At 37.5% G+C, this 23271-nt stretch overlaps 1 protein-coding gene across 2 annotated transcripts in view; it reads right to left on the bottom strand.

Moving 5' to 3' along the window:
- The window catches only part of TNS3 (tensin 3), a 125236-nt gene extending 103398 nt beyond the window's left edge, over nt 1–21838 (bottom strand). The window contains exons 1-6 of one of the 2 annotated variants that reach the window (XM_084222384.1): nt 21797–21838; nt 10332–10384; nt 9395–9566; nt 5322–5372; nt 3955–4077; nt 2408–2472 (exon numbers count right to left, since the gene is read on the bottom strand). In XM_084222384.1, coding sequence (XP_084078510.1) covers nt 2408–2472; nt 3955–4077; nt 5322–5372; nt 9395–9566; nt 10332–10384; nt 21797–21823 — 491 coding nt within the window. In that variant the 5' untranslated portion in view covers nt 21824–21838. Of the gene's footprint in view, nt 1–2407; nt 2473–3954; nt 4078–5321; nt 5373–9394; nt 9567–10331; nt 10385–21796 lie in introns of those variants that run through there. The other variant, XM_084222383.1, reaches the window with a different exon arrangement.
- Between the last annotated feature and the right edge of the window lie 1433 nt (nt 21839–23271).

The raw sequence follows: 23271 nt of genomic DNA on the forward strand, positions 1-23271 counted from the left end.
GCAGGACACCTTTCACCAGACCAGGTTACTCAAAGCCCCATCCAACCTGGCCTTGAGCACTTCCAGAAATGTGGCATCCACAACTTCTCTGGACAACCTGTTCCAGTGTCTCACCACGCTAACATTAGAGAATTTTTTCTTTATATTTAGTATCTAATCTAAATCTACCCTCCTTCAGTCTATAGCCATCCCCCACTTGTCCTATCACTGCCTTACTTTGAAAAAGTCCCACTCCACCCATCTTGTAGACCTCCTTCAGGTACTGGAGGACCACCAGAGAGTCTCCTTGGAGCCTACTCTTCTTCCAGACTGAACAACCTCAACCCTAATTCTTAGCCTGCCTTTACAGCAGGTGCTAAGCATAAATTCACAGGATTTCACTAAGCCTAGATTTTTTTGGCATGTTGTCCTGGTTCAGGAAGGGAATTCCCTAATTTATTGCTCCTACTGATGCTCTCCAAACCACACTGCTGCTTGTTCCCTCCCTCCTTTCCCCGTCCCTGCAGTGGGATGGAGAGGAGAATTGGAGGCACAATGGCAAAGATCACAGGTTTTGGTCTTTGAATAAGAACAATTTACTGGACACAGGAGTAAGATAGGAAAATGAATAGTAACAACAATACTAATGACAGAGAGTAGAAGAAAGGAAACCCCCAACAATAGACAGTGCTGGATGGCTCTGTCTGCCACACTATCTCAACCCAAAGGGACCCCTTCTCCCTTGAAGGATCCCCTTCCCCCCACACCTGGCAATGACATGAGGCGGTCTAGAACAACCTCTGGGTACTGGCCGCGCTCCCTCAAACATACTGAAAAAATTAACCCTGTCCTGGCCAGAACCAGGACACCTATGCACGCTAACAAGTATGAACTTTCTTTAGTGCCAACATCTTCAAGGTCTTCCAAGTAACAATTCAGACACAGTAGATGGCACCCTTAACAGCAGCATCTGCAGTAATTTCTGCTTCTGCAAGGTTGCTGTGTACAATTTGCAAGAGTCTTGATAATGGGGATACACAAATCCTAGCTGGGAAACCCCCAACCTCATCCTTACACAGAAAAGTTAAGCTTTGGATAGCAGCTGCCAGATATCCAGAAAGTTAAAGAGGGCTTCCAAGCTCAGTCCTCTCCTGCAACTTCACACTGAAGGAATCCTGAATTTGTTTGGGGTAAAAGCTGATACCTTTCACCGCTGGGCTTAACAAACCACCACCTGAATGTGACTGTAATGGTGTTATTAAAATATATTCATAGCCAGGTACCACCTTTAAGGATGACATAATACTGCAACACTGAAATCACACCATAACAACTGTACTACCTTCACTTGACAGTTTTAGCCATTCACAATACTTCTCAGCAAAATATGAAATTGTGGCAATCACTGAAGCAAGTGGTTTTTTCAGCACATATTGGTGTACACAATGCACTTCGTTTCTTGGTCCATAATTACTTATAAATTTGGTTTGCCCCAATGAACACAGATTACTTTCCAGGATTCTAGTTTGCCTGAAATCCATGAGTAATTTGCCATTAACCTCTAGTGATTCAAGACTCCATCAACTACAGTAGTGAATCAAATCTATTACTGACATGCTGGTGTGAATTCAGGACCAAATTTGATTTAACCATGACATTTAGAGTGTACTCTTATTTTAATACATTTATGTATGTATATAAAATGTATATACATACATTTATGTATGTGTATAAATTTAAAAACCCCAAAGGAAAACAATGTGATTAGAATCCCAACAAAAATATCCAAAATGCACTTCATCCTTTTTGAGACCATTTATCAAACTGTATCATTTTTAATATAAATTGTCAATTGTCATCTCATAATCTGAGTACTCCAAAAGAAACTATTAAAACTAAGTAATCAGACACCTATCGTTTGAACCGACTGCGAACTCAAGTCTAGATTATTCCTTACACTTCATTCTGCACTTGGATCAATGTCTAGGAGCTCCCTATTCAAACACTCTTTCCAGATTTTAATAACAGTTTTTCTCAAGTACTTAAGGAATAATTTCTCACCAATTCAACAGGCTACTTGATGGATGTGGCAAACAGAGAGGTTTAACAGAATAAAGATAGTACCATGACATAAAAATGGTTTCTTGCACATTCTATCATTCATCTGAAAACATCCTTCAGAAAAGCTTTCTGCACACAATAAAATCTCAGTTTCAAAGGGACCTTAGGCTTTCACCTAATCCAGTCTCCTACTGGAAGCAGGATTACACAAAAACTATCATGAAAGCAGCCTCTGTTAAGAAAGACATGCTTCAAAATTCTTTGAGAAGAAAACCTGACAAACAGTAAGCTGACAGTAATCAACTAAAAGGCATTTTCCCCAATGTTTATTGGAAAAAAACACACAACATGCATTACTCATACTTACCTTGCAGAAACATTGGTAAAGTGCATATATGATGATATGACTACACCTATTCTTCCTTTTCCTCCCTGTATAAGGAAAAAGGGAATCATAACTTATGTATTACATTATTGGGCATTATTATATTTAAGACCCATACTAAATACAATTTCAAGGCAAGAGATTCAGAGTCCTTTCTCATGTATCCTAGGTTGATGGAAAGGTGGAAATAATGAGTAGCAGCTTATCTGTCAATGTAAGCTGGCTGACAAATGACATTAAAAAACAACTAAGTAGGATTTCTATGTGCAGGCCTGTCAAATCTTACCAATTAAGAGGAATCAACTGGGAAAAAAGAAAAAAAATGCATGAACTACTCTAATTTTGTATTATTTTTTCAGAGATCATTCACAACAAGTCTAGACAATGCTGCAATTCCCAGGATGAAATCTTTGAAAGAATAGGCCTTTCTGGCATGTTTTCACATTTTTACCTCCCCAACACCTGAGATTTATAGTAACTGATTTTCTTTGGATAATTTAAAAAGTGTTCTAAAGTAATGTCTTTAAAGTAATGTCTTTAAATAATTTACATGACAAATGCAATAAAATTTAACATGCAGTAATTCTCAGAGATTTCAATATATTTTCAGTCTCTCAGCTGATAGTAGGTGGCTGTATCTATCTCTGTGGCTGGAAATCTATATTAGCAAAAGGCATTAATCAAAAACATGCATTATCAATTTGCATTTGATTGTGTACCCAGAAATTCTTTGTTCCCTTTTGTCCCACATATGGGCCGTTTTCCTGGCTGCATTCCTGCAACTAGTAACATTTCAAGTGTTTCATACAACATTCTGCCTGGAAGAAATTTGGGACTGGAGACTACAAAACTGGATTTGAAGTTTCCATCCCATTATCACCATTATTTTGCTTAGAATAACATGTGCCAGTGATACAGAGATAGGTTTGCATCAAGTGTCATGAGCGCAGCTACCAGTCCAGTTCTGAATTCATTTTATCCAAATTTAACTAAGGTTTTTCTTTACTTCTGTTTATTGTGAGCAAGCAGGAGGAAGCAACACAGCACACTGGTAGCTTTACTCTAAGGCACTGCAATGATGCTGTCAATTAAAACCTTTCAAAAGTATCCAAAGGTCCTTAATGACCTCATTTCCTACAACCACACACAGTCTAAAGAGATGATGTGTGATACAGTAGCTATCTTTTTGCAGCAACAAAATTCATGAGTGTCAGAGAACATGGAGAGTTTTCCATCAAGCTGAAAAAACCTCAAGCTTCTAAATACATTTACAGAAGTAACAGTGATCTTTGAAGGATGAAGTAACATTGGCTCACGCTATACTTACAGCAAGGGCTAGGAAGTAAGTCATAAAAAAGACATCTTTAACAAGCATGGAAGATCAATGGATTTAAGCTTATTTACATCAACAGAACATCTGCCACACTGTTGCCAACATTGAAAACAGATCTAACTTTTTATTTTTTTAAGCAAGAAGAGTAAAGGACAAGGTTTTTGAAAATGAATACAAACTCATCCACAGCACTTACTCTGCAATGGATCACCACCACGTGTTGAGGATCACTGTCCAGCCAGGACTCCATAGCCTTGCAGATGGTGCACACCTTATCAAGAAGTGGAGCATGGAAATCAGGCCACCCCACATCCATAATCTGCAATTAAACAAGTAACATTTACGAGAGACACCTCGACCCTAGTATCACATACTAAAATCCGGATTTAAATAAATGTCATGGTTGAAAGTATTCACAACTTTTCCCATCTCAGACAGTCATGCAATTCAATTGTCATGATGCTTACAGGTCTCTAAACGTGAAGAGGGAATTTGTGGATTTTTAGGATACGAGTACTTTTATAAAAACAAATAAACAAAAAACTTCCTTCTCCCCCTCCTCGTACCATCCCAATCTCACCAACCACTTAGAAGTGACAACATTTCTGAAAGTCTTGATTTCTTACATGATTTTTCATTTAGCATTTCTGGTATTTTGTACCAGTAAATTCAATTAGAATTAGAGCAAATAATGATTTTTGATGGCTTTAATTTTATTTTCAGTTTATTTCCTTCATGTGCAACATGATTACAGCATGTAAAAATTTTGTTCAGATTTTCTATTCACTACATAATACAGTTTACTAAGCCTATTTTTATTATATGCATATTTACTAACAAAACATATGCAATATATACATATTATGCATTCAACATATGCCTAATATTAAAAAACCCATCCTTTAAGATCAATAAAGCATGCAAAAAGTTAAACTTGAGAGGTGTTTCAGTACTTTCCTCAGGTAGCTAGCTTATCTCTGTAAATCTACTGCTGTAAATACACATCTGTGCCATTCTATCTGGCCTTATAACAGATGCTGAAGTGTACCTGCACATCATTTCTTACAACAAACAAAAACATTAATTAGTGAGAAGGAACAAGAGTCAGACATCAATCATTCTGAAATTCTTTATGTCTCTATTGTGCAGAGAAGCAACTACTCAAAGATAGTACAAAGGGGAAGTCCTTATCTGAATCAAGTTCACTAGCTTCAGCTGACTGTACGTTACAGTATACAACTCTTGTATCCTGTGACTGCACAAAAAAAGTATACTTGAAGTAAAATTTGTATCACCCAACAGAAGTTTTTCAGAAGTCACAACAGGCTTATGGTCCTGTGTGTAAAGTCTAAGAAAATAACAGGAATAGCTGTGTAAAACACAGATCTAACAGACACAAAACAGAACTTGAGGAAAAAAAAAAGGGGATGCATGTGGGGTGTTTTAGTATCTTCCAAAGCTTCTCTTATTCTGTATATCAACACTTGCATAGCTTCAGGGTTTATCAGGCCATTTAAGCTGTATTTAACACTAGAAAGCTATGTTATGGAAGACAGTTGATACCTTTGGGTTAAGCTTGCCAAGTTCATACCTCTTTTCAGAGAGGTTTAATACCTGTTCAGAAAGAAAGAAAAAAATATTAACCATCAAGACTCTATAATTTATGCAATAAATAGGTGTATTTGAAACATAACAATTACCAGAAACTACAATGATATGGCTTAACATTTGACATTAGGTAGCACTAGCAAATGTATTTTAGATATTCAGTTATTTTACAATGAAACTAAAGCTAAACTTAAATTCACATTTTGAAAAAGGACGAATAAAATTCTACTACATCTTATTTATTTAACATGGCTTTGAGTCAGAGGTATACTGAGAGACCTGGCTACCATGAAATATAATGCTGACCATAAGAATTAATAAAAAGAAGTCTGGGAGGGTGGTACACTGTTCAATATTTGAATTTGCATTCCTGACAGGAAAGTATTGGTCTGTCAAAACATTGCAGGGAAGTTATGACATACCTATCTAACTATAACTCAGACTACGAGATTTTCCAACTCTTCTGTTAACCCACTAAATAGGAAGTTACCCTCCACTTAGTGTTTAATAAGTGAAAAGATAGACAGCAAAATGAACACAAGAAAGCAGTGTATACAAGGATAATTGACTCTTTCATTACAAAGTGCCTTAAATTAGTATCAATCAATAACAAAAAACTGAAATACCATTACTCAAGAACTGAAACAATGCTAATGAGGCAGATTCTCCTTCACAGCGTGGCTATTTTACATGCAAAGTTATGTACAGATGGCATAATCATTGAAAAAGTCTCATTAATTACACTGAGAGAATGGAATAAACAGGCCATAAACATGAAAAAGAGTAAATATGAGGCAAGTCCCTTTTACAGTTTAGTACTACCCAAGGACAATTTAAGAACCCTTTTCTAAAGTGTAACACTCTCCTAAAGTATTACCCTTTTGCATTAACCAGCACTCTCATCAGCTAAGCAAAGAAACCAAAAACTGAACAGGTTAAAGCAACTACATCACTGTACTTATCCTTCCTGAAATACCAATAGTAAAACAGGAATTAAATTAACATTGTCTTCTATAAATGACACAATTGTTTTTGTAATTTTCTACTAGCTTTCATAATTTTGTAATTTTCTATTCGCTTTGGAAAACAAAGTAACAGAGAGGTGTAGTTCTCAATACTGAATTCTTAAAATTATTTCTAAAACTATATTAAGAAATCGATTACCTAAAATTTTCCACAGAAAAAGAAGGGGTATTTGACAAAAACTTTTTTACTCATCTTTCTTATTGTATTTCTATTTAAGAACAATTTAAAATTCCTGTGTCAGGATACAGTCCTGTTCATGATGGGTATTTGTAGCTGCTGGGTCAGACACCAAACTCAAAGATGCTGTTGTACCCATGTCCCCATCAAGCTACAGTGATCACACTGAGATACTCCAGGAATCCCAACAGCACAAAATAGAAACGAGAAAGTACAGGAACCAACATTTTGCATACAACAAAGCAAGACATCATAGAAGCCTTTGAAAAGAAGTATATAGTATAAATAGATGCCATTGCGAGTTGTTTTTGGCTGGAGTAGAGTTAATTTTCTTCACAGTAGCTCATTTGGGGGTGTGGTTTTTTTTATTTTTGCTGAAAATGGTGATAATAAAACAGAGATGTTTTCACAATTGCTGAGCAGTGCTTACACAGTGTCAAGAGCTTTTCTTTTTCAAGAAATTTTTTTCTCTCCAAGAGCCTTCATACCACCCCACCAGTGAGTGGGCTGGGGATGCACAAGAAGCTGGGAAAGGACGGAGCCAAGACAGGTGATCTCAACAGACCAAAGGCATTTTCTATACCATATAACATGCTCAGCATATAAGCTTAAGGAAGGAGGGATCGGTGACATTCAGAGTGGTGGTTTCTGGCTTCCCAAGTCATCATTTTGGCTTATGAAGCCTGACTGTCCTGAGGATGGTTGAACATCTGCCTGCCCATAGAAAGCAATTAATTCCTTGTCCTGCTTTGCTCGTGTGTAAAGCTTTTGTGTAACTTGTTAAACTCATTCTATGTATTTTCTCACTTCTACTCTACTGATTCCCTCCCCCATTCCACTGGTGAGAAAGCAAGGGAGCAGCTGTGTGGGGCTAAATTACTGGTTGGGATTAAACCATAACACAGTGGAAGATTAACTACATCCCTTTTGGTGCCTCTCTGGCATATCCTAGGTCTACTTACTTATATTTTGGTACAAGAAAGAGGAGCATTAACTTCAATTTCTAATTTTCATCTGTTGGAAAAGTCATGTTTCTTCTGGGAACCAAAGCCTACAGGGAATATGGCTTTTTAGGCTATCAAGGCAGAGAAAAAATTCACTGTAAGCTATCAACAGACTTTAATCTCTGGTCTCAGACTGTCAAAGTATAATCCTCTACTGTTAAAGAAAATTAGATACTTAGGGGTTTTTTTCATACTCTTCATAATGAACTCAGACTCAAACAGGAAGCAATGCGTTCACTCCTTTCACTGTAGTGAAAGGAAAACAACTAGAAAAAAATGACAAATGCTGTAGTATATGTTCTGTTATCTGAGACCCTGACCCAATAGAAGAGTAGAATTGTTCCCATCAACTTCAGCAGGACTGCTGACTTGCATACCATTTCATGGAGGTTTTGGGGGTTTTTTCTTTGCTGATTCACATGTGCCTCTTGAGCAGGCTGAAGAGGTATTCAAAACATGAGAAACAAAAGGTAGTTTAAAAACAAGCTCTCTGAATCTACAACCTAGCTATGTTTTGTCAGGTTATTTTGTAAATTTGCAGAAACACATTTGGAGTAGATGGCATAAAGCTTTCTTTTTATCAAGACAGCTGATTTCCAAACTATCCATTAGAAAAGAAATTAATAAATAGAACAGAACTAAAACAAAAAATTTAAAAAATTAAACTTTGCAGGACAAACTGACTTTCAGAGGCAGAGACTACAATCATTCTGAGACACTAAACCAGACTTACCACATATCAGATTTTTGTAATACAATCAAGTATTAAGTGAGATTAAGTGTAGTGGAGAGACTACAAGCTTACACTATTATTGCACGGAAATGGCCAGAGAACAGGTGAATTTGAACCTATAAAGCTTTACACACAGGTCACCTTCACATTATTACTATCGTGTGCCTTATAAGCTACCAGTGCCTGATGGAGGGGAAGCCAAGGGCAGCAAGGCAGCATGCTGAGGACATCAGTTCACATCACAAGTTCAGTCTGGTTTATAATGCACCTATGACATCTCAGTTTGTGAGAAGAAGATAATGTGTTTAAATCATGAGTGGAATCTCTCTAGTAACTAATTTCTACTGTGAGTAAAGTTCATGTTCCTGAAGTCATGGATTTAATTCTAACAGTTAATACACAATACCTAAAAAGATAGTACAAGAAAAAAAGTAAATAAAATATTGGCCTTGTTTCAAATTCACCCTCACAGAGCAAGCTGAGACAATACATGCCATGGCAATACCAAATAAACAGCACAGGAGATTTACAGTTTTTGTCAACATTTAAAAAAAAAAATCTGCACACAGAGCTCACTATATATTTGCTTGATTTCCTATAGAAAATTAAATGGCATGAAAAATGCACCTAAACAAGTTAATGAGGAAGAGTTGGACAGAACACATCAACAGCAACCCTAGTTTTAAATGTTGCCTTCACAAGTGAAGACATGACAGTGACAGACTATCAGATACCCACCTGAGAACCCAGATGTAGCTCACTGCTACAAACAAAGAACACACTCCTCATTGCAGGGTGTGTATCTTTTAAGAGCATGCTTTGGACAATGAAAATGGTCAGTGAAATTATTCTTCAGCATTTGACTACATGTTATCACCACACCAACACAGAGACTGCACTGCCCCAGCAAAAAAAGTGTTTTCAATATCTAGCCGCTTAAAACACTACTGCAAATCTGGAACTTGCTTACAAGGCTGTAAAGATGGCCCAAAGAGTGAGTTTTAGCTTGTAAAGGTTTATGTGGACAAAAAGTAGTCTTCCTGCATGACAAAGAAAGATGTGTCAAAAATGGCTGATCTTACACATACCAAGTAATTATCACCATGTTTGGATTTGAGCATTTGTGTTACTTCTTGTAGATTGTGGAGGTAAGTTTCCTCAGAACAGCCAGCAGGGAACGATACAGCAATAATCCGCTCTGTGATGTAAGTGAGGTCAAGTTCAGAGCCTTCCTCCATAATGTGATCAAAGTTTGCACTTCTGGAAGAAATTAGATCAGGCATTTCAGAGCAAGGCAGCCCAGAAGAGACATGGCATATTAATGAGAAGAAATTGCAACTTAGACTCCTACAGCCAAGCATCAGATGTTTCCAATAATTTCATTACAGTTACAACTCACTAAATGCCTACAGAGCTCGAAGTATTCAGTTCAGAACACAAATGGAGTTCTTCACCAGAATTCTTCACATCAAAACTGTAGTGAAAAAATCTCTGCAACCAATAATGTGGAAAATGAATAGCAATGTGGAAAATGAAAGCAATTTGACAAATACAGGTACAACAAATTTGTGAGTCAAATAGAAATGTATAGGTACTTCTGTCTGTACACATCTCTCTGTAGAATTCTGCAAATGCTTTACAAATTAGAAGCTTGAACAGTGAACACTGCAGATCTTGAAGCCTGCTCCGAGTAAAACTGAAGTGAATCTAAAACCAGTCCCCAAAATACAACCGATATGAATGTAATTAAAATAATTTCACCGGTTAGTCAACAAATACTTCTCTTTCTTTTCCAGCTTATGGAACTTTCCCACAACTTTGTCCATCTTAATAAAATATCAGAAGATCAGCTCAATAAATATGTCTAGTTGTTTTCTCACAAAGGCATTGTAAAAATGGAACTTGCATAGCAGATCGTATCTTGCAGAATATTGAACTCACAGAAATCACAACCACAAATTACAAAACCTAAGCCCACCGCAGCACCACCTAATGCTGCTACATAAATTTGAAAGCAATACTTGCCGTGATACTTTGTCACAACTGAAAGATGAGTTCTTCAAAACACCGCTGGAATTCTGGAACAAAGAAAGCAGAAAAATCAATCCAGAACCTTAACTTGCTGTCACTGATGTCAATGTTTCTACCTTTTTGCCTCATTTATGATTTGAAAGACTATAACAACAAGAGGATACAAGAGGATCATTGCCCTATGTTTTGAATGCACTGTGGTTATGACCAAGTTTTGTCTAACTTTCTACTACCTCTTCCATCTCACTACTGCCAGAAAAGTCTTTTGTGACATTTTTAGTGCTCTTCTTAGCACTTTAGTGCTCTTCTTAGCATTAAGATTAGAGAAAACATAGTGGGCTTTGAGAAAATGTAACTTGAATTTTTGTATAAACCTTCAAAAGAAGTCCCTCTCCACTGAATTTCTTATGACAATATTGAAATATCTACTCCTGAATCAGACTCTTAAGAATTTATTCCTGAGAATGTGTAGTAGTTTACTTTTGTAGTTCCATTTCTTCAGTAATAGTAACTATGAATGAAACAGTGTAAAAACATACTCCCACATGAACCACAGTAATGGAATTTGTCTCACCTACTGTAGCTGTCTTAGATTTAAGCTCCAGTGTTATTGTCACCCAAGCTCTGTATGTAACAGGGAGAAAGAGACATCTGAAGGGAGCAGTATCCCTTCCTTTTAGGACAGGTTTAAAAAGAAAAAAACTCTACAAAAAGACAGCTACTACTATACAAACATTAAATAAAAATAAGTAATATTATTCAATTTACATTAAGCTATTTCTATATATATTTTTAGCTTGTGTATATTTTATTTTTAATACTTTTAAATTCATGTGTTTTGTATATTTTTTAATTTAGCACTTAGATACGGATATATTTTGATACAGAAAATCAGAAGTTCAGTTTAGCATCATGCATCAGTAAATCAATAAGAGAAAGAGTACTCCTTCCTTTCCCTGCCCTGAATTCATGCTTAATATACAGACACACGCACATAAAGCTTGTTTATCAAGAGTCAGAGCTGAAAAACTGATAAATCCCATCTATTTTGGCTACACACAAGTATTCCCAAACCAAATAAACTGTGTTTGAATAGAAGACGTCTTAAAACTTTCCATAAACTGATGCTGTGTATCAAAATCTAGGAATAGCTAGAACACATATAAGCATGAAAGTGGCATATTTTCTTTCAGAATTTCTCAAAGTGAACTGTTCTGGCAAATTTTAAAGCACAACTGATGGCATTAGGTGCGCCTCATGTAAGTGTTTGGTCCCAGTTTCACTAGTTTCTGTCTTTACTTAGACAACAGAAGAGGAGGAAACTTCACGGTATTTTCAGCCTCTTTTTAACCAATCCCTTCTTAGAATTTTAAAGGCTTTAGATAATATACCATGGGTGCCAAAACAAGTAAATAACAAGTAAATAAGTATCCTGAATAATCAGACACTTAAAACAGCTTCCTCTGGTAAGAAAGTTAGTGATAAAATCATTCTCTATTTCACACTGTTGTGCCAGATAAACTAGAATAAATCCTAGTAGCATTCAGTGTATAAGCATATGAACAATAACATAATGCAAACCACTAGCAAAAAAAAACATGAGTGAGATATATATTTACTGTATGCACGCTGTGTCACCAAACCATCAGAACACAAGTTTCCTCTAACAGGATTCAGCAGCACAGGGCAGACCATCCTTAAAGGCAAATCATCTCCATCCAAGTGAAAACAAGCAAACACTGTTTTCTGCTTGTGATACACTGAAGGGATAATGGCAAAAAATTTGACTAACCTTTGAAGACAGCAAATGCCATCTGGCACATCTCAAAATGGACAATTACACAGAAAATCTCACAAAACTAGGTATGATTTTCATTTCCTGACAACTAACAGCAGTAGAGAAGATGCAGGGCAATGAAAAACAGTGGTTCCATATGGAGTGTTTTAATCACACCTGGCTAAAAATTTAGAGTTGCAACTGCAATAGATTCAGTGAAACTAGTGCTTGATATGTTGTGAGTAGGACAGACCACCCTTAGATAATTCTTCTGTTAATCTCTCCCCATGATTCTTGTTCCCCTGCTTCCTTGGGAATGCCTGGCAATGCTGCCATAACCTGTACATCTGACAGTATAACTAGTCATATAAGAAACAGTTTTCAATAAAGTAAACACATTCTATTCACCTATTTATTCAGTTTTAAGCAATTTTGATATTCCAAACAATACCACATAGAAGTTATCTCAACGTAAGCAAGTGCAAGGAACCATTTGGTCAAATTTACCTGTGTTTGTATGAAAGCCAGCAAATAGAGGCAATAGCTTCTCAACAAACAACCACCTTCTCTCCAGTGACAAATTTAAATTAATAAGCAAATTCATTGCATCCAAGGTACTGTCATTGCCCTTTTACAGAAAAAAATCAAGCCATACAACTCTCTCCTTTGACACACTCTGTATTCCTTCTTTTATTGCCATTGGCTCCTGCACCTAGTACTGGACTCATCACAGAGCTTCTGATGCCGACTTTCTCAAAAATTAAGTCCTCAGACAAAACCATCTGTATTGGTTTTGCACAGCCTGGTTCCTGGTAGCAGGGGAGCCACAAAGATGGCTCCTGTGGGAAGCTGCTAGAAAAGTCACAGGTTTTGCTCCTAGTCAAGAGAAGAGGAGGAAGTGAGAACATGTGAAGGAAAACAACATGGCAACATCAAGGTCAATGGAGAAGGAGGGGGAAGATGTGGAGCCAAGATTCCTCCGCAGGCCATAGTGAAGACCATGGTGAAGCAGGTTGTCCCCTGCAGTCCATGGGGGATGCAGAGATCCACCTGCAGCCCGTGGGGGAGGTGTCCACGTCGGAGCACGTGCCTATCCTCCAGGCATGTGGATGCCTAGAGGAGGCTGTGATCCAGTGGAAGACCCAGCGGAAAGAGAGGGTCCCTGCTTCCAGGCCAGGCTGGAGCAGCCTCTCCTTGGAGGACTGCACCCCGTGGAAAGAGAGACCCATGCCACAGCAGTTTTGGAAAGACTGTCTGCTTGTTGGAGGGGCTCACATTGCAGTAGATGCAGAAGGCTGCTGCTTGTGAGAGTGGACCCACACTGGAGAAGCTCACGGAGAACTGTCTCCCATGGGAGGGACCCCATGGTCTCACAGGAGAAGGACTCCTCTCCCAAAGCAGCGGGAGAAAATCTCGGTTATGAACTGACCAAAATCTCCATGCCCTGTCTCCCTGCACTGTTGGTGGGAAGGAGGGAGGGGCTGGGGGGAAACAGTGTTTTAACGGCTTATTTTACTTCTCAGTGTCTTCCTCTAATTCTGTTAGTAATAAATTTCACTTTGCAACCTTAGGTTGGGCCTGTTTTGCCCTTGAAGTGTTTTGTCCCAGTCCTTATCTAAACTTGTGAAGCCTTCATCAACGTTTTTTCCTTCCCCTCTGCCCACCTGTGGCAGGGGAGGGTGAGCAAGTGACTCTCATGGGTGCCTGGCACTGGGCCAGTGTCAAACCATGACACCATCCCAGAGTCCCCTACAACCAAGACATGATACAGAAGCTAAGAAACAGTCCCATATTTAATTCTGAATCATTTTCACCAGCTCACAACAGTCCCTAGACATAAGTTTCCCAGTACAGCCTGCTGTCAATGCAAGTGTAGAAAGTGAGCCAAGCAGTCCAATTAAACTAAAGCACAGATTGAACTAAGTGGACTTTTGAGATCAGCCCTGTTTATTCACCTTCTTCTGACACCAAAGAGGGTGAATTCCTTCATGGATGTCCTGGCTTGCCTCAAATAGAAAGCTTGCGCTTGCCTCACACAGCAAACAACATCTCATACCTTTATAATCTTACTTTAAGCCACTTCACAGCTTCAGAGCAAAAAACATGACAAAGATCATGCATAGGCCATCTCACACCATGTGGCACAGAGATGGCATTGAGACAACTTTTCCACAAGTCCAGAAATAGAAGGAATAAGAAATAACCTTTCTGTTAAATCTGCATCCCCTGTCCTACGCTGAAAGGCTTGAGAAGACTTCTCAAAGAAAATGAGGCAATCAAGTAAAAAATAATGCCTGCAAAAAAAAAGTCATTATCTCAGCTAGATGATAATTTTCAACTTTTCCAAGAACAGAATAAGGAAACTTGGGTTACAGCCAGTAGGCTAACATACCTCAATAGGCTTACACAGTTCATAGGCTAAAGTCCACTGAGCTTCTGACACCAGGAAGATTATGTATGAAAAGGACAAAGGATGAAGGTGTGGGAAATAGTAAAGGTAAGAAGACTTCTAGAAAGCTGTAAAAGCAGGCCTTAGAAACAGAAAGAACACACAAAACCCCACTTTTTCAATAATAAGTCGTTTAGTCTTCAGGCAACTTTAAGAAGGAACAAAAGCAGAATTTGTGAGTTGAAATATATGGGAAAATGTTTTGCCAAAAAATAGCCCATGAAAGGTATAGAGCAAAATCAAGTATTACACTGGTGCTGGCTAGCTTTAATTGCTTCTTGCAGCGCAGATTTGCCTGTAGAACAACCAAAAACAAATGTTTGGGTGACCTTAGCCAAGGCAGCAGGCTCAGATACCATGTCTGTCCAATTCGAACCCAGAAAAGCCTTTTTCAACCTGTCTAGCCAGTGTGCCAGTAAAAGATTAGCCATTACCCATATATTATGATCCCTTGACCAAAAATCAATAGTAAGCCAGGTGAAGTTGCCAACAGGAGCAATCCTGTAGTTAATTGGGACATTTAGACTAAAGAACTTCCTAAAGCACCTTCTGAACCCCAGGAATTGAAGTTTCTTAATTCCTTAACAATAAGTTTCTGTCTTACATTTTTAGATAGCAATTGGCAAGACAATGATCCTCTGAAATACAATGTCAGTCCCAATTACCCTGCTTATAGAAACTCGAGCTTTTGGTGCAATTACTCAGATAGTTGGGGTGGACTTTCCGGGGTTGAACAATATCCAAGACAATTACCAAAAGGATATTAGTTCATTTGTGGAGACAGGGCTTAGTAAAGCATTCCATCATGCCTTGAATGTAGTCCATGCAGTATTAGACAACTTACTGTGCTAGCACCTAGTACTGAAACAGTCATTAAGAAAAAACATAGAGGAAAAAGACTCACCCATCAATATGAAGAAAATTGCAACAGTGATTTTAGGCCCTAGAAAGCTGCAAAAAGAGTTTCAGCAGGTTTGCTTCAATCCCAACTTACTTCTGCCAAGGCAGTGAAACAGTTAGATCGAGTTAGAAGTTGGCAGAGTAAACAAACCAATGCCACTTTTGCAATTAGTGATATGCTAATAGGTGTCAGCAGTGTCAGACATACTACCCTTCAAAATAGAGCAGCAATTGATTTTCTTTTACTGGCACACAGACATAGTTGAGAGGAATTTGAAGCATTGTGTTATAAGAATCTGACCATTTTGAATCCATTCAAAAGCTGAAAGATCTAACAGCTCGAATCAAAGAAGACAGCAGATCATAGATAATTTGTTCAAAAGATAAAGCTTTACACCTTAGTTAAAGAAACTTTGTAAAACAGGTTTATATGTGTTAATAGTTTTAGTGGAGATACTAGTAATAACACCTTATGTACTTCAGTATGTGCAACAAATGACAGCCAAACTATCAAAGAAGTTTATCGTACAAGAGAAAGATGTATGAAATAAAATCACAGAAAGTTCTCAAGATCTTACAGAGATAGTAGATGCAAGTATAGACATAAATGAAGGCTTTAAATTAAGACCTTAGAATGAACAAAATTTATTAGAACAATAAATAGTAACTACTACCAGATTTGACTTCTATTCTTTGAATAGACCGGATTTTTACAGCATTAAAATTGCTGTAGTGTAAAATAGCAATGCTTAAAACAAGCAAGAGAAGTACCTCAAACAAGCAAAAAGAACTATGTATTATAATACAGCTGTGTAACACAAGGTAGTTAATAAACTATAAAGATAAGAAAGTTTCTTTGTAGTTGTACTGAGAGAGGGAAATGTGGGAAATAGTAAAAGTAAGAAGATTTCCAGAAAGCTGTAAAAGCAGGCCTTAGAAACAGAAGGAATAGAAAACTTAAGAGCTAGCTGCAGCTGCAAAGTCTGAAAGTAGAAAAAGTTAAAATAGTACAGCAAGCAAGGACATGAAACAATAGCTTGAGTTTTAGGCTTGGCTAAGATAGACCTTAAGTCTTCAGAAAAGCAGTGCAAGCAACACTATGCTTAGCAAGACAGCAGAAGGTTTTAAGCTTAATAATAGCATATAGTGTATTGTTAATAGAAAGCATACAAGCAAGCATTCTGTGAAGCAGGTGCACTGTGCTTTTAGTGATTGGCTAGAACAATTATCTGTAAGCTTTAGCAATATGCTATTGGCTAGAAAGTTTTTAAAATGCTCTGTAACAAAGAAATCTTTGGCTGCTGCTGGCAGTATATGAACTGTTGCCATCTTCCTATTGTCTTAACCATGTAATGAGGCTGATGCTGCAATAAAGCTCAAGGGTCATATCCCAGCAGTCCCGTCCTGTTCATGAAAAACCCCAACAGAGAAGGGAGTTCAGTTTTGCCCCAGACAAATTCATCTGCATTTTTGCAGTACACTGAGTTACTACACAGCTTGGAAAAGTAAGTAAATCAAAAACCAAATATGCTACCTACTAGTTTCCAATACCAAAGTAGAACTAGACATGTGAGACACACATGGGCTTAGAAATCCTATGTGGGATTATGACTTGCCCCTTTTGAGACTAGAATCAAGGACAGACTAAGGAAGCTAAATGAAAAATCAAACAATTGCGTTTCCTAAGACCCAGCTGCTGGCATTGAACTACAATACAATAGTATTAGCAGAATGATATAGTATCTGCTTAAAAATTATCTCAGCAGAATATAAAAAACCTGGCTTCAAGGATTGGGCTGTTCTAAACAGCTGAGTCAGCTGTACATCAACCATATATATGTTCCTTTAAGGAACTGCAGTACTGCAAACTCAGAGCTACAAGATCTGGCATGCATTCACGTAGCTCATCTGTTTCTCTCCTGGGCTCCCTCTTGAATGAAAGCATTGACAGGCATAAGGATCAATGAGTAGAAACCAACTATCTGAAATATCAATCAATGACAAATCTGTGATTTAAAGGTATCAGGACATTTTGAAAGAATGACATGTATCTACTTCAAATATAAGTATTTTATTTGTGCCTATTTTTAATGGTGCTATAGGCAACAGAGAATTTAATTAGCTAATCTGCATAAAATTACATTGGTTTTACACAGATTTTAATCATCTTATGAAACTTTTTCTTGTGTGTGATTGCTCGCCATTCAAACAGCATAAATAAAAATACGAAGAGATTCAAGATACCTGAATGCATTTGAACCAGATCTGTGATGTATTTCATTCCTCAGGCCATGGACAGGAATCAGAAGCAATTCTCCAACCTATTCCAAGGCACAGTGTAACAGTTCTATACACTCCAGCATACTGCAGAAAAAGACAGGACAATGAACTGCACTGATTGTGGGATGCTCACCATAATAATTCCTACTGACACAGTGAAACATGTTTGGATGTTTTGGATGAGAACCAGAATTTGCATAATCTTTTGGCTTCTGGCTTTAGAATGATTCCAAGTGCAGAAAATGTTCATGCTTTGTAAATAAAAATATCTCTATGCTACTGTGTATCAATTCCTCTAGTAAATATTAAATATTAATTTAAAATATTGTTTTAGTTGACTCTACAGAAGATATTTATTTCTACTGCAGGCAGCTATTTGTTTGAGAGCAAATTTCATTTTGTTTTGTATACTGTGGTATAAAAATCCTGATCTGTTCCCCTGCATAGGAATCCAGACAGATGTGACCCTTGCAAATGACAGTGTCCACAGAATTTACACATCCCAGCTTGCTTTCTGTCTCTCTCTTAGCAGCTGGCAAAGCTGCTCCCACGATTCTTTCATGGGAGCTCCTACCATTTCAGCCAAAACTGCCAGCCTTCCCAAACAAGTTACTTGTAGGGCTTTGTAGTCCACCTCACTTTTTAAAAAGTGTGTCGGGCCCTTGGATATAGAATCCTACCTACCAACCTGCCAGGGCAAGAAGGAACTAACCAGAGCAGAAAGATTATCTTCCAACTTACTTAGATTCAAGAAAACAGCCCTGCTCATGGACTGAAAGTTCCTTGTATGGCTGGGCTATCTATCCATGATTTGGTTTTATCATAACAGAGAGAAGGCACGTAGCACATTTCTGCTCTTTAGAAGAAAAGACTCTTTAGAAGAAAATACTGAATGCATGTAAAGTCATTACTCATGTGAGAATGAGGTATAATTGTGTCCTAGTGTAAAATTTTGCAGGTATACATGCTTGCATTTAGAAAATAATATTTCTTGAAGCCTTAGTTCTACCATATCTCAAGAATAGGAGTTCACACAAAGCTTTGTGAGGTTAGCAGCTAGCCCTCATCAGCACTATTGTCTTTTGCACACCTACCTGGGTGAATCAGAGTTGTGACAACACTAAATGGCTGTGTTCCACTACAAATCGATGAGGGAAATTAGCATATCCATAAGCAAGTATTACTAATTTAAGTATTAGGAAGGGAGCTAGCCTCAACTGACTAAAATAACATATGTGCTCCAGCTCCAGTCGTAGCAGAGTTTCATAATTATGCTGGAGCTCTGAAACAGCTTCCTGAATGAGTACTATTCACAGGCAATCTAATTAAGCACAACAGACATAGCAGAGTGTAAAGGTTTCTGCATTAACTCACACCTACCACATTGTGAGGCTCTGTATGGCATGACCAAGTAACACCTAACACAAAGTTTTTATATGTATGTGCTCTATTTCCTCTAAAGAGATAGTTATGAGCAGAGTAGGGAAAAAAAAGAGCTGACAGCAGAGGAAAAGCCTTCAGAGTGGACTTCCTGAGTTTCTCTCAGACCTAGTTAAGATGTAAATGATCAAAACTGAAGTAAAACTTTCACCACACATTTAGACCACCTGTTAACTAACAGAAGATTTGTGCACACACTTCTTGAACAGAAAGTGACAGAATCATTTTTGCCAGCCTTTAGTTGAAACAAGAAGTTTGATTTGTTTTAAATATGATAATATTAAGAATAAAATAACATTCCATGAGGAAGGCCTTTAAATGTAAGAAAATGCACTTTTGATTTCCCAAGTCAAAAGGTGCTATCCATGCCTCAGAGCTACCCTGAACACTAGAAAAAAGCTAACAAAATTTTGAATTCTAGGTAGTGTCACAACTGAGGCATAACTGTCTTGGCTGATGTTTACACACCTTTCCTATAAAGCAGTAAGAGCTGACACTAGAAATATTCCATTAGCAGACATATTGCCAGAAAAATGCAAGAGAGTTTTTATTTCCTGGACCAGATGCCATGAAACAATCTGCAAAGGAGAGAAGAGAAAGAAGAAGCAATTCCAGCGTCAAGAAACTGTTAAACAGTTTCTTCCAGTTTAGTTAATAAAAAAAAGGAGGACAAGCACGGCACAAAGTTAGAAGGAAGAGAACAGAAAGATGCACCTCCCATTAGCACCACACAGATGGGATGTGTGCTGCGGTCACAGAGCGAGACTTGCAAAAGCCTCATCCAAGCCTCATCTCATGGCTGCATCCAGCCCACTGTCTGGGGACAGCATTCAGTGAATTGCCCAGCCCCACAACTTTACATCTCCTCTCTTTTCCAAACAGACGTCTCTGCTTCACACTGGACCTTTCTTCTGCACATCCATCCATGTCAACCTTTGCTCCTGGAATATACTGGTCCATAGAAAGTAACTACTGACAATTTCAGGAAGCTTGCTAATGGTCAAGTAATAATCAATGCAAAACACAATAAGACAAAAGGCACAGCTGAAAAAACATTGCTTGCTATTAAAGTTGCATTCAAAATGGCTGTGCACAAACCATTACATGTAAAGAACAAAAAAGTCAAGAAACATATGATCTTGGCTTGTGTAACAACCAGTAGAAACAGGAAACCCTCTGAAGTATTCAGATGTAATACAAAGATGCTAAAAATTTCCAACTAGCAACTAGATCAGAGAGTGACCTCACTATTTTGCCTCACATTTGTTTCACTATAAGCAGCTGTCAAAACCAATTATTCATATGCAAATAACTAAGAAGTATGCTCTTTTCTGATTCTTTAATTTTAGTCAATTTGTCTCGTTAAGGAGGAGAACAGTGAACTGAAAGGTGAAACAATCACATAACTATACATTTTAGCTGGTCTCAATTTCAAATATATTCTAGCAATTAGAAATAATTCTAATTTTACTGAAACAGAGTAGATAATAGCATGGATACAATACAGAGATACCCTTGGTTGTAGAAAAACATGTATTGTCAGCCAAAGGAAATGAACTATACTGCTAATACAAACGTAACCTCTTTGAACATCTCCTGTCTACATAGGTAGTCAGGGATCAGAACTCTTCACGCCCTGCACAGAGTGGCACCAGCAGAAGCCTGCAGCACTGAACCATGGACAGCATCACAAAATAAATGCAATGCACACAGGACTAACACTGTGAAACAAATGCTCATTTATTGCAATAGAGAGCTGGTCTGAAATTGAACGATAAATTGGTGAAGACCACGTGCATCTTGCAAGTCCTTTCTTCTGTCCCTTTTTAAATTTTAGCCTCACCTTCACAGTGGCAAATCAAATACCTGCATCACAGTTGCCTACTAGCAGAGTTAGCTATAGGCATCTCCCATAATTTATTTAGAAATCTACAAGCTTTGACATCTCTGTTAAAAGGTAACTCCAAAGGACTTGAAAAGTTTTTTTTGTCTTATTTATTTTACAGAAATTGTGCTAAAAGTATACTTATAAGTGCTGTTAGTATTGAAATGGGCTCTACTTCCTATTTGCAGAAATTTGTACATTAGACGAGTGGGTTCTACTGTACTGCAATAAATGTCATTAATACTACTTTTATCAGGAGTACTACAGCCATAGTAATAAAGGGTTGGGAAGTGGCACCTAATTTGTTTTTTAAATAACATGGCATAGCAACTGGAACAAATATAAGCTAAAAGATCAATTTCATATTGAATACAATACAAGAATTAATATCATTCTTTCTGAAAAAAAATCTACTGACTTTCTGAATGCATCTAAATACAATTGAGTCTGCGAAGACTATAATATTTACCTTTATTTCTCCCCTGCTTGGTTTAAACAAGGGATGCAGAGGTCATTTCATTGTTTCTGAAAAAACTCAGTGGTGGAAAAAAACACTAACAGTCCTAATCAGAGGCTAATTTCACACAGTACAGAAACCAAAGTGCATACTTTGAAAATGGCTAGCAACAAATGCTTTATGAAGATGTGATACAAATAAGCAGCCACAAGCAGGAAAATAAATCAGGCCAAGTAAAAGAAAAAATAATAAATAAAACAGAATTACTTACACTTCTGGTTACATGATTTTTAACCATCTCAGAGTTATTAGCCTGCAAAAGGAGAAAAGTTAACACAAACTACTTCTCCACATAGCTTAAGTACATTCTAAGAAATCCTCTCCTAATGGCATATATATGCATATACACAAATACACAAAAAAACCATTCAGAAATACATATTCATTCTACAGTATTAATAAGCTAACTACATTTCAAACAGATATGGAAAATTAATTAGTTTTGCATTATCATCCTGCATATTCAAGTCTATATGACAATACTCAGCTACTGAGAGTGTTTATTCCAAGGTACAAGATCTATGGAGATGTACATTGCTAACCACTTATTCCCTTTTGCATTCTCATCCAATCTCTTATTTTATGCTTTTTCATGAAAACAGACACTCGAGTGGACATCAATGAAGTGAACTGCTGAGAATTTTCTGTAAGAACTGGACAAAAAAAATCTTCTCAAGGCTTAAAAACATGCTAAATTGTATCAATGGAGGTTTAAAACAAACCTTTTAAAAGGAAAGAGCCAATCCATGACTGCAAAAAGTCTAATATTAGCAGTGGTACAACTAAAAATTGGTCTCCAAATCCTGCTGTGGGAAAGATGTTTTGAAGTAGAGAGGCAGTTTCATAACTGTCAACTTTTTTTGCTCACTAAAGTCCAGACACACTGTAGTTACTAATGTCAGCTGGAAAGAGCTATAGGTTTTCAGTGTGTATAAATTATAACACCTTCAAAACCTTGCTTAGTTAAACAAACCACACACAGTTTACCAGGGCATACATCCCACATCAACCATAATGCTTACAATGTGAGACTGGCTGGCTCACAGTTAATCCATGAAAATAGGCTTTGCGTTTGTTTGATTTTATTACTTAAAATCTTGACTTACCTTATCAGCTATCAAATCTCCACAGTGTTGCAAGTACAAATCTGTCAGTCAGAAAAACTAACATACAGACTGATCAGTGCTGTTAATTCAACCCAGGAACCCTATTTGAAGCTTCCAGGTTCTTCTCAGCAGATTAAAGCTGATATATATAGGACAAACAACTGTGTAACTATAACTTCAGTTAATATTATTTCAGTCTTAGCACATCCACTGCTACCTAGGAAAATACACAGACTCAAATAGAAAAAGACAAAACACACAAAATACAGGTTTTGAATTCACTTGGAAATCTCCGTACGAAGAGACTTCATGAGGTGCACGAGCAGAGCACCTGGGAAAACACACTGCCCACTTTGGCCCTTCACCAGAAAGTTCATACATAAGCTGAACTCAGCACCCACTCTTCCAACACAAGCCTATTTGTGTAATTGCATATAGAGACATAAATGAGGCTTACACCTAATGTGTGCCAGTTAAAAGGGGTTTTGTCCATGTATTTCTCAATCTGGCATTGCATTGGTGTAGTCTGCAAGTTTTCTAGGATAGCTGTAAAGTGGAATACAGAATAAGAAGCAAGAAG

This window comes from Fringilla coelebs (genome assembly GCF_963513975.1).
Source record: "Fringilla coelebs genome assembly, chromosome: 1".
NCBI lineage: Eukaryota > Metazoa > Chordata > Aves > Passeriformes > Fringillidae > Fringilla > Fringilla coelebs.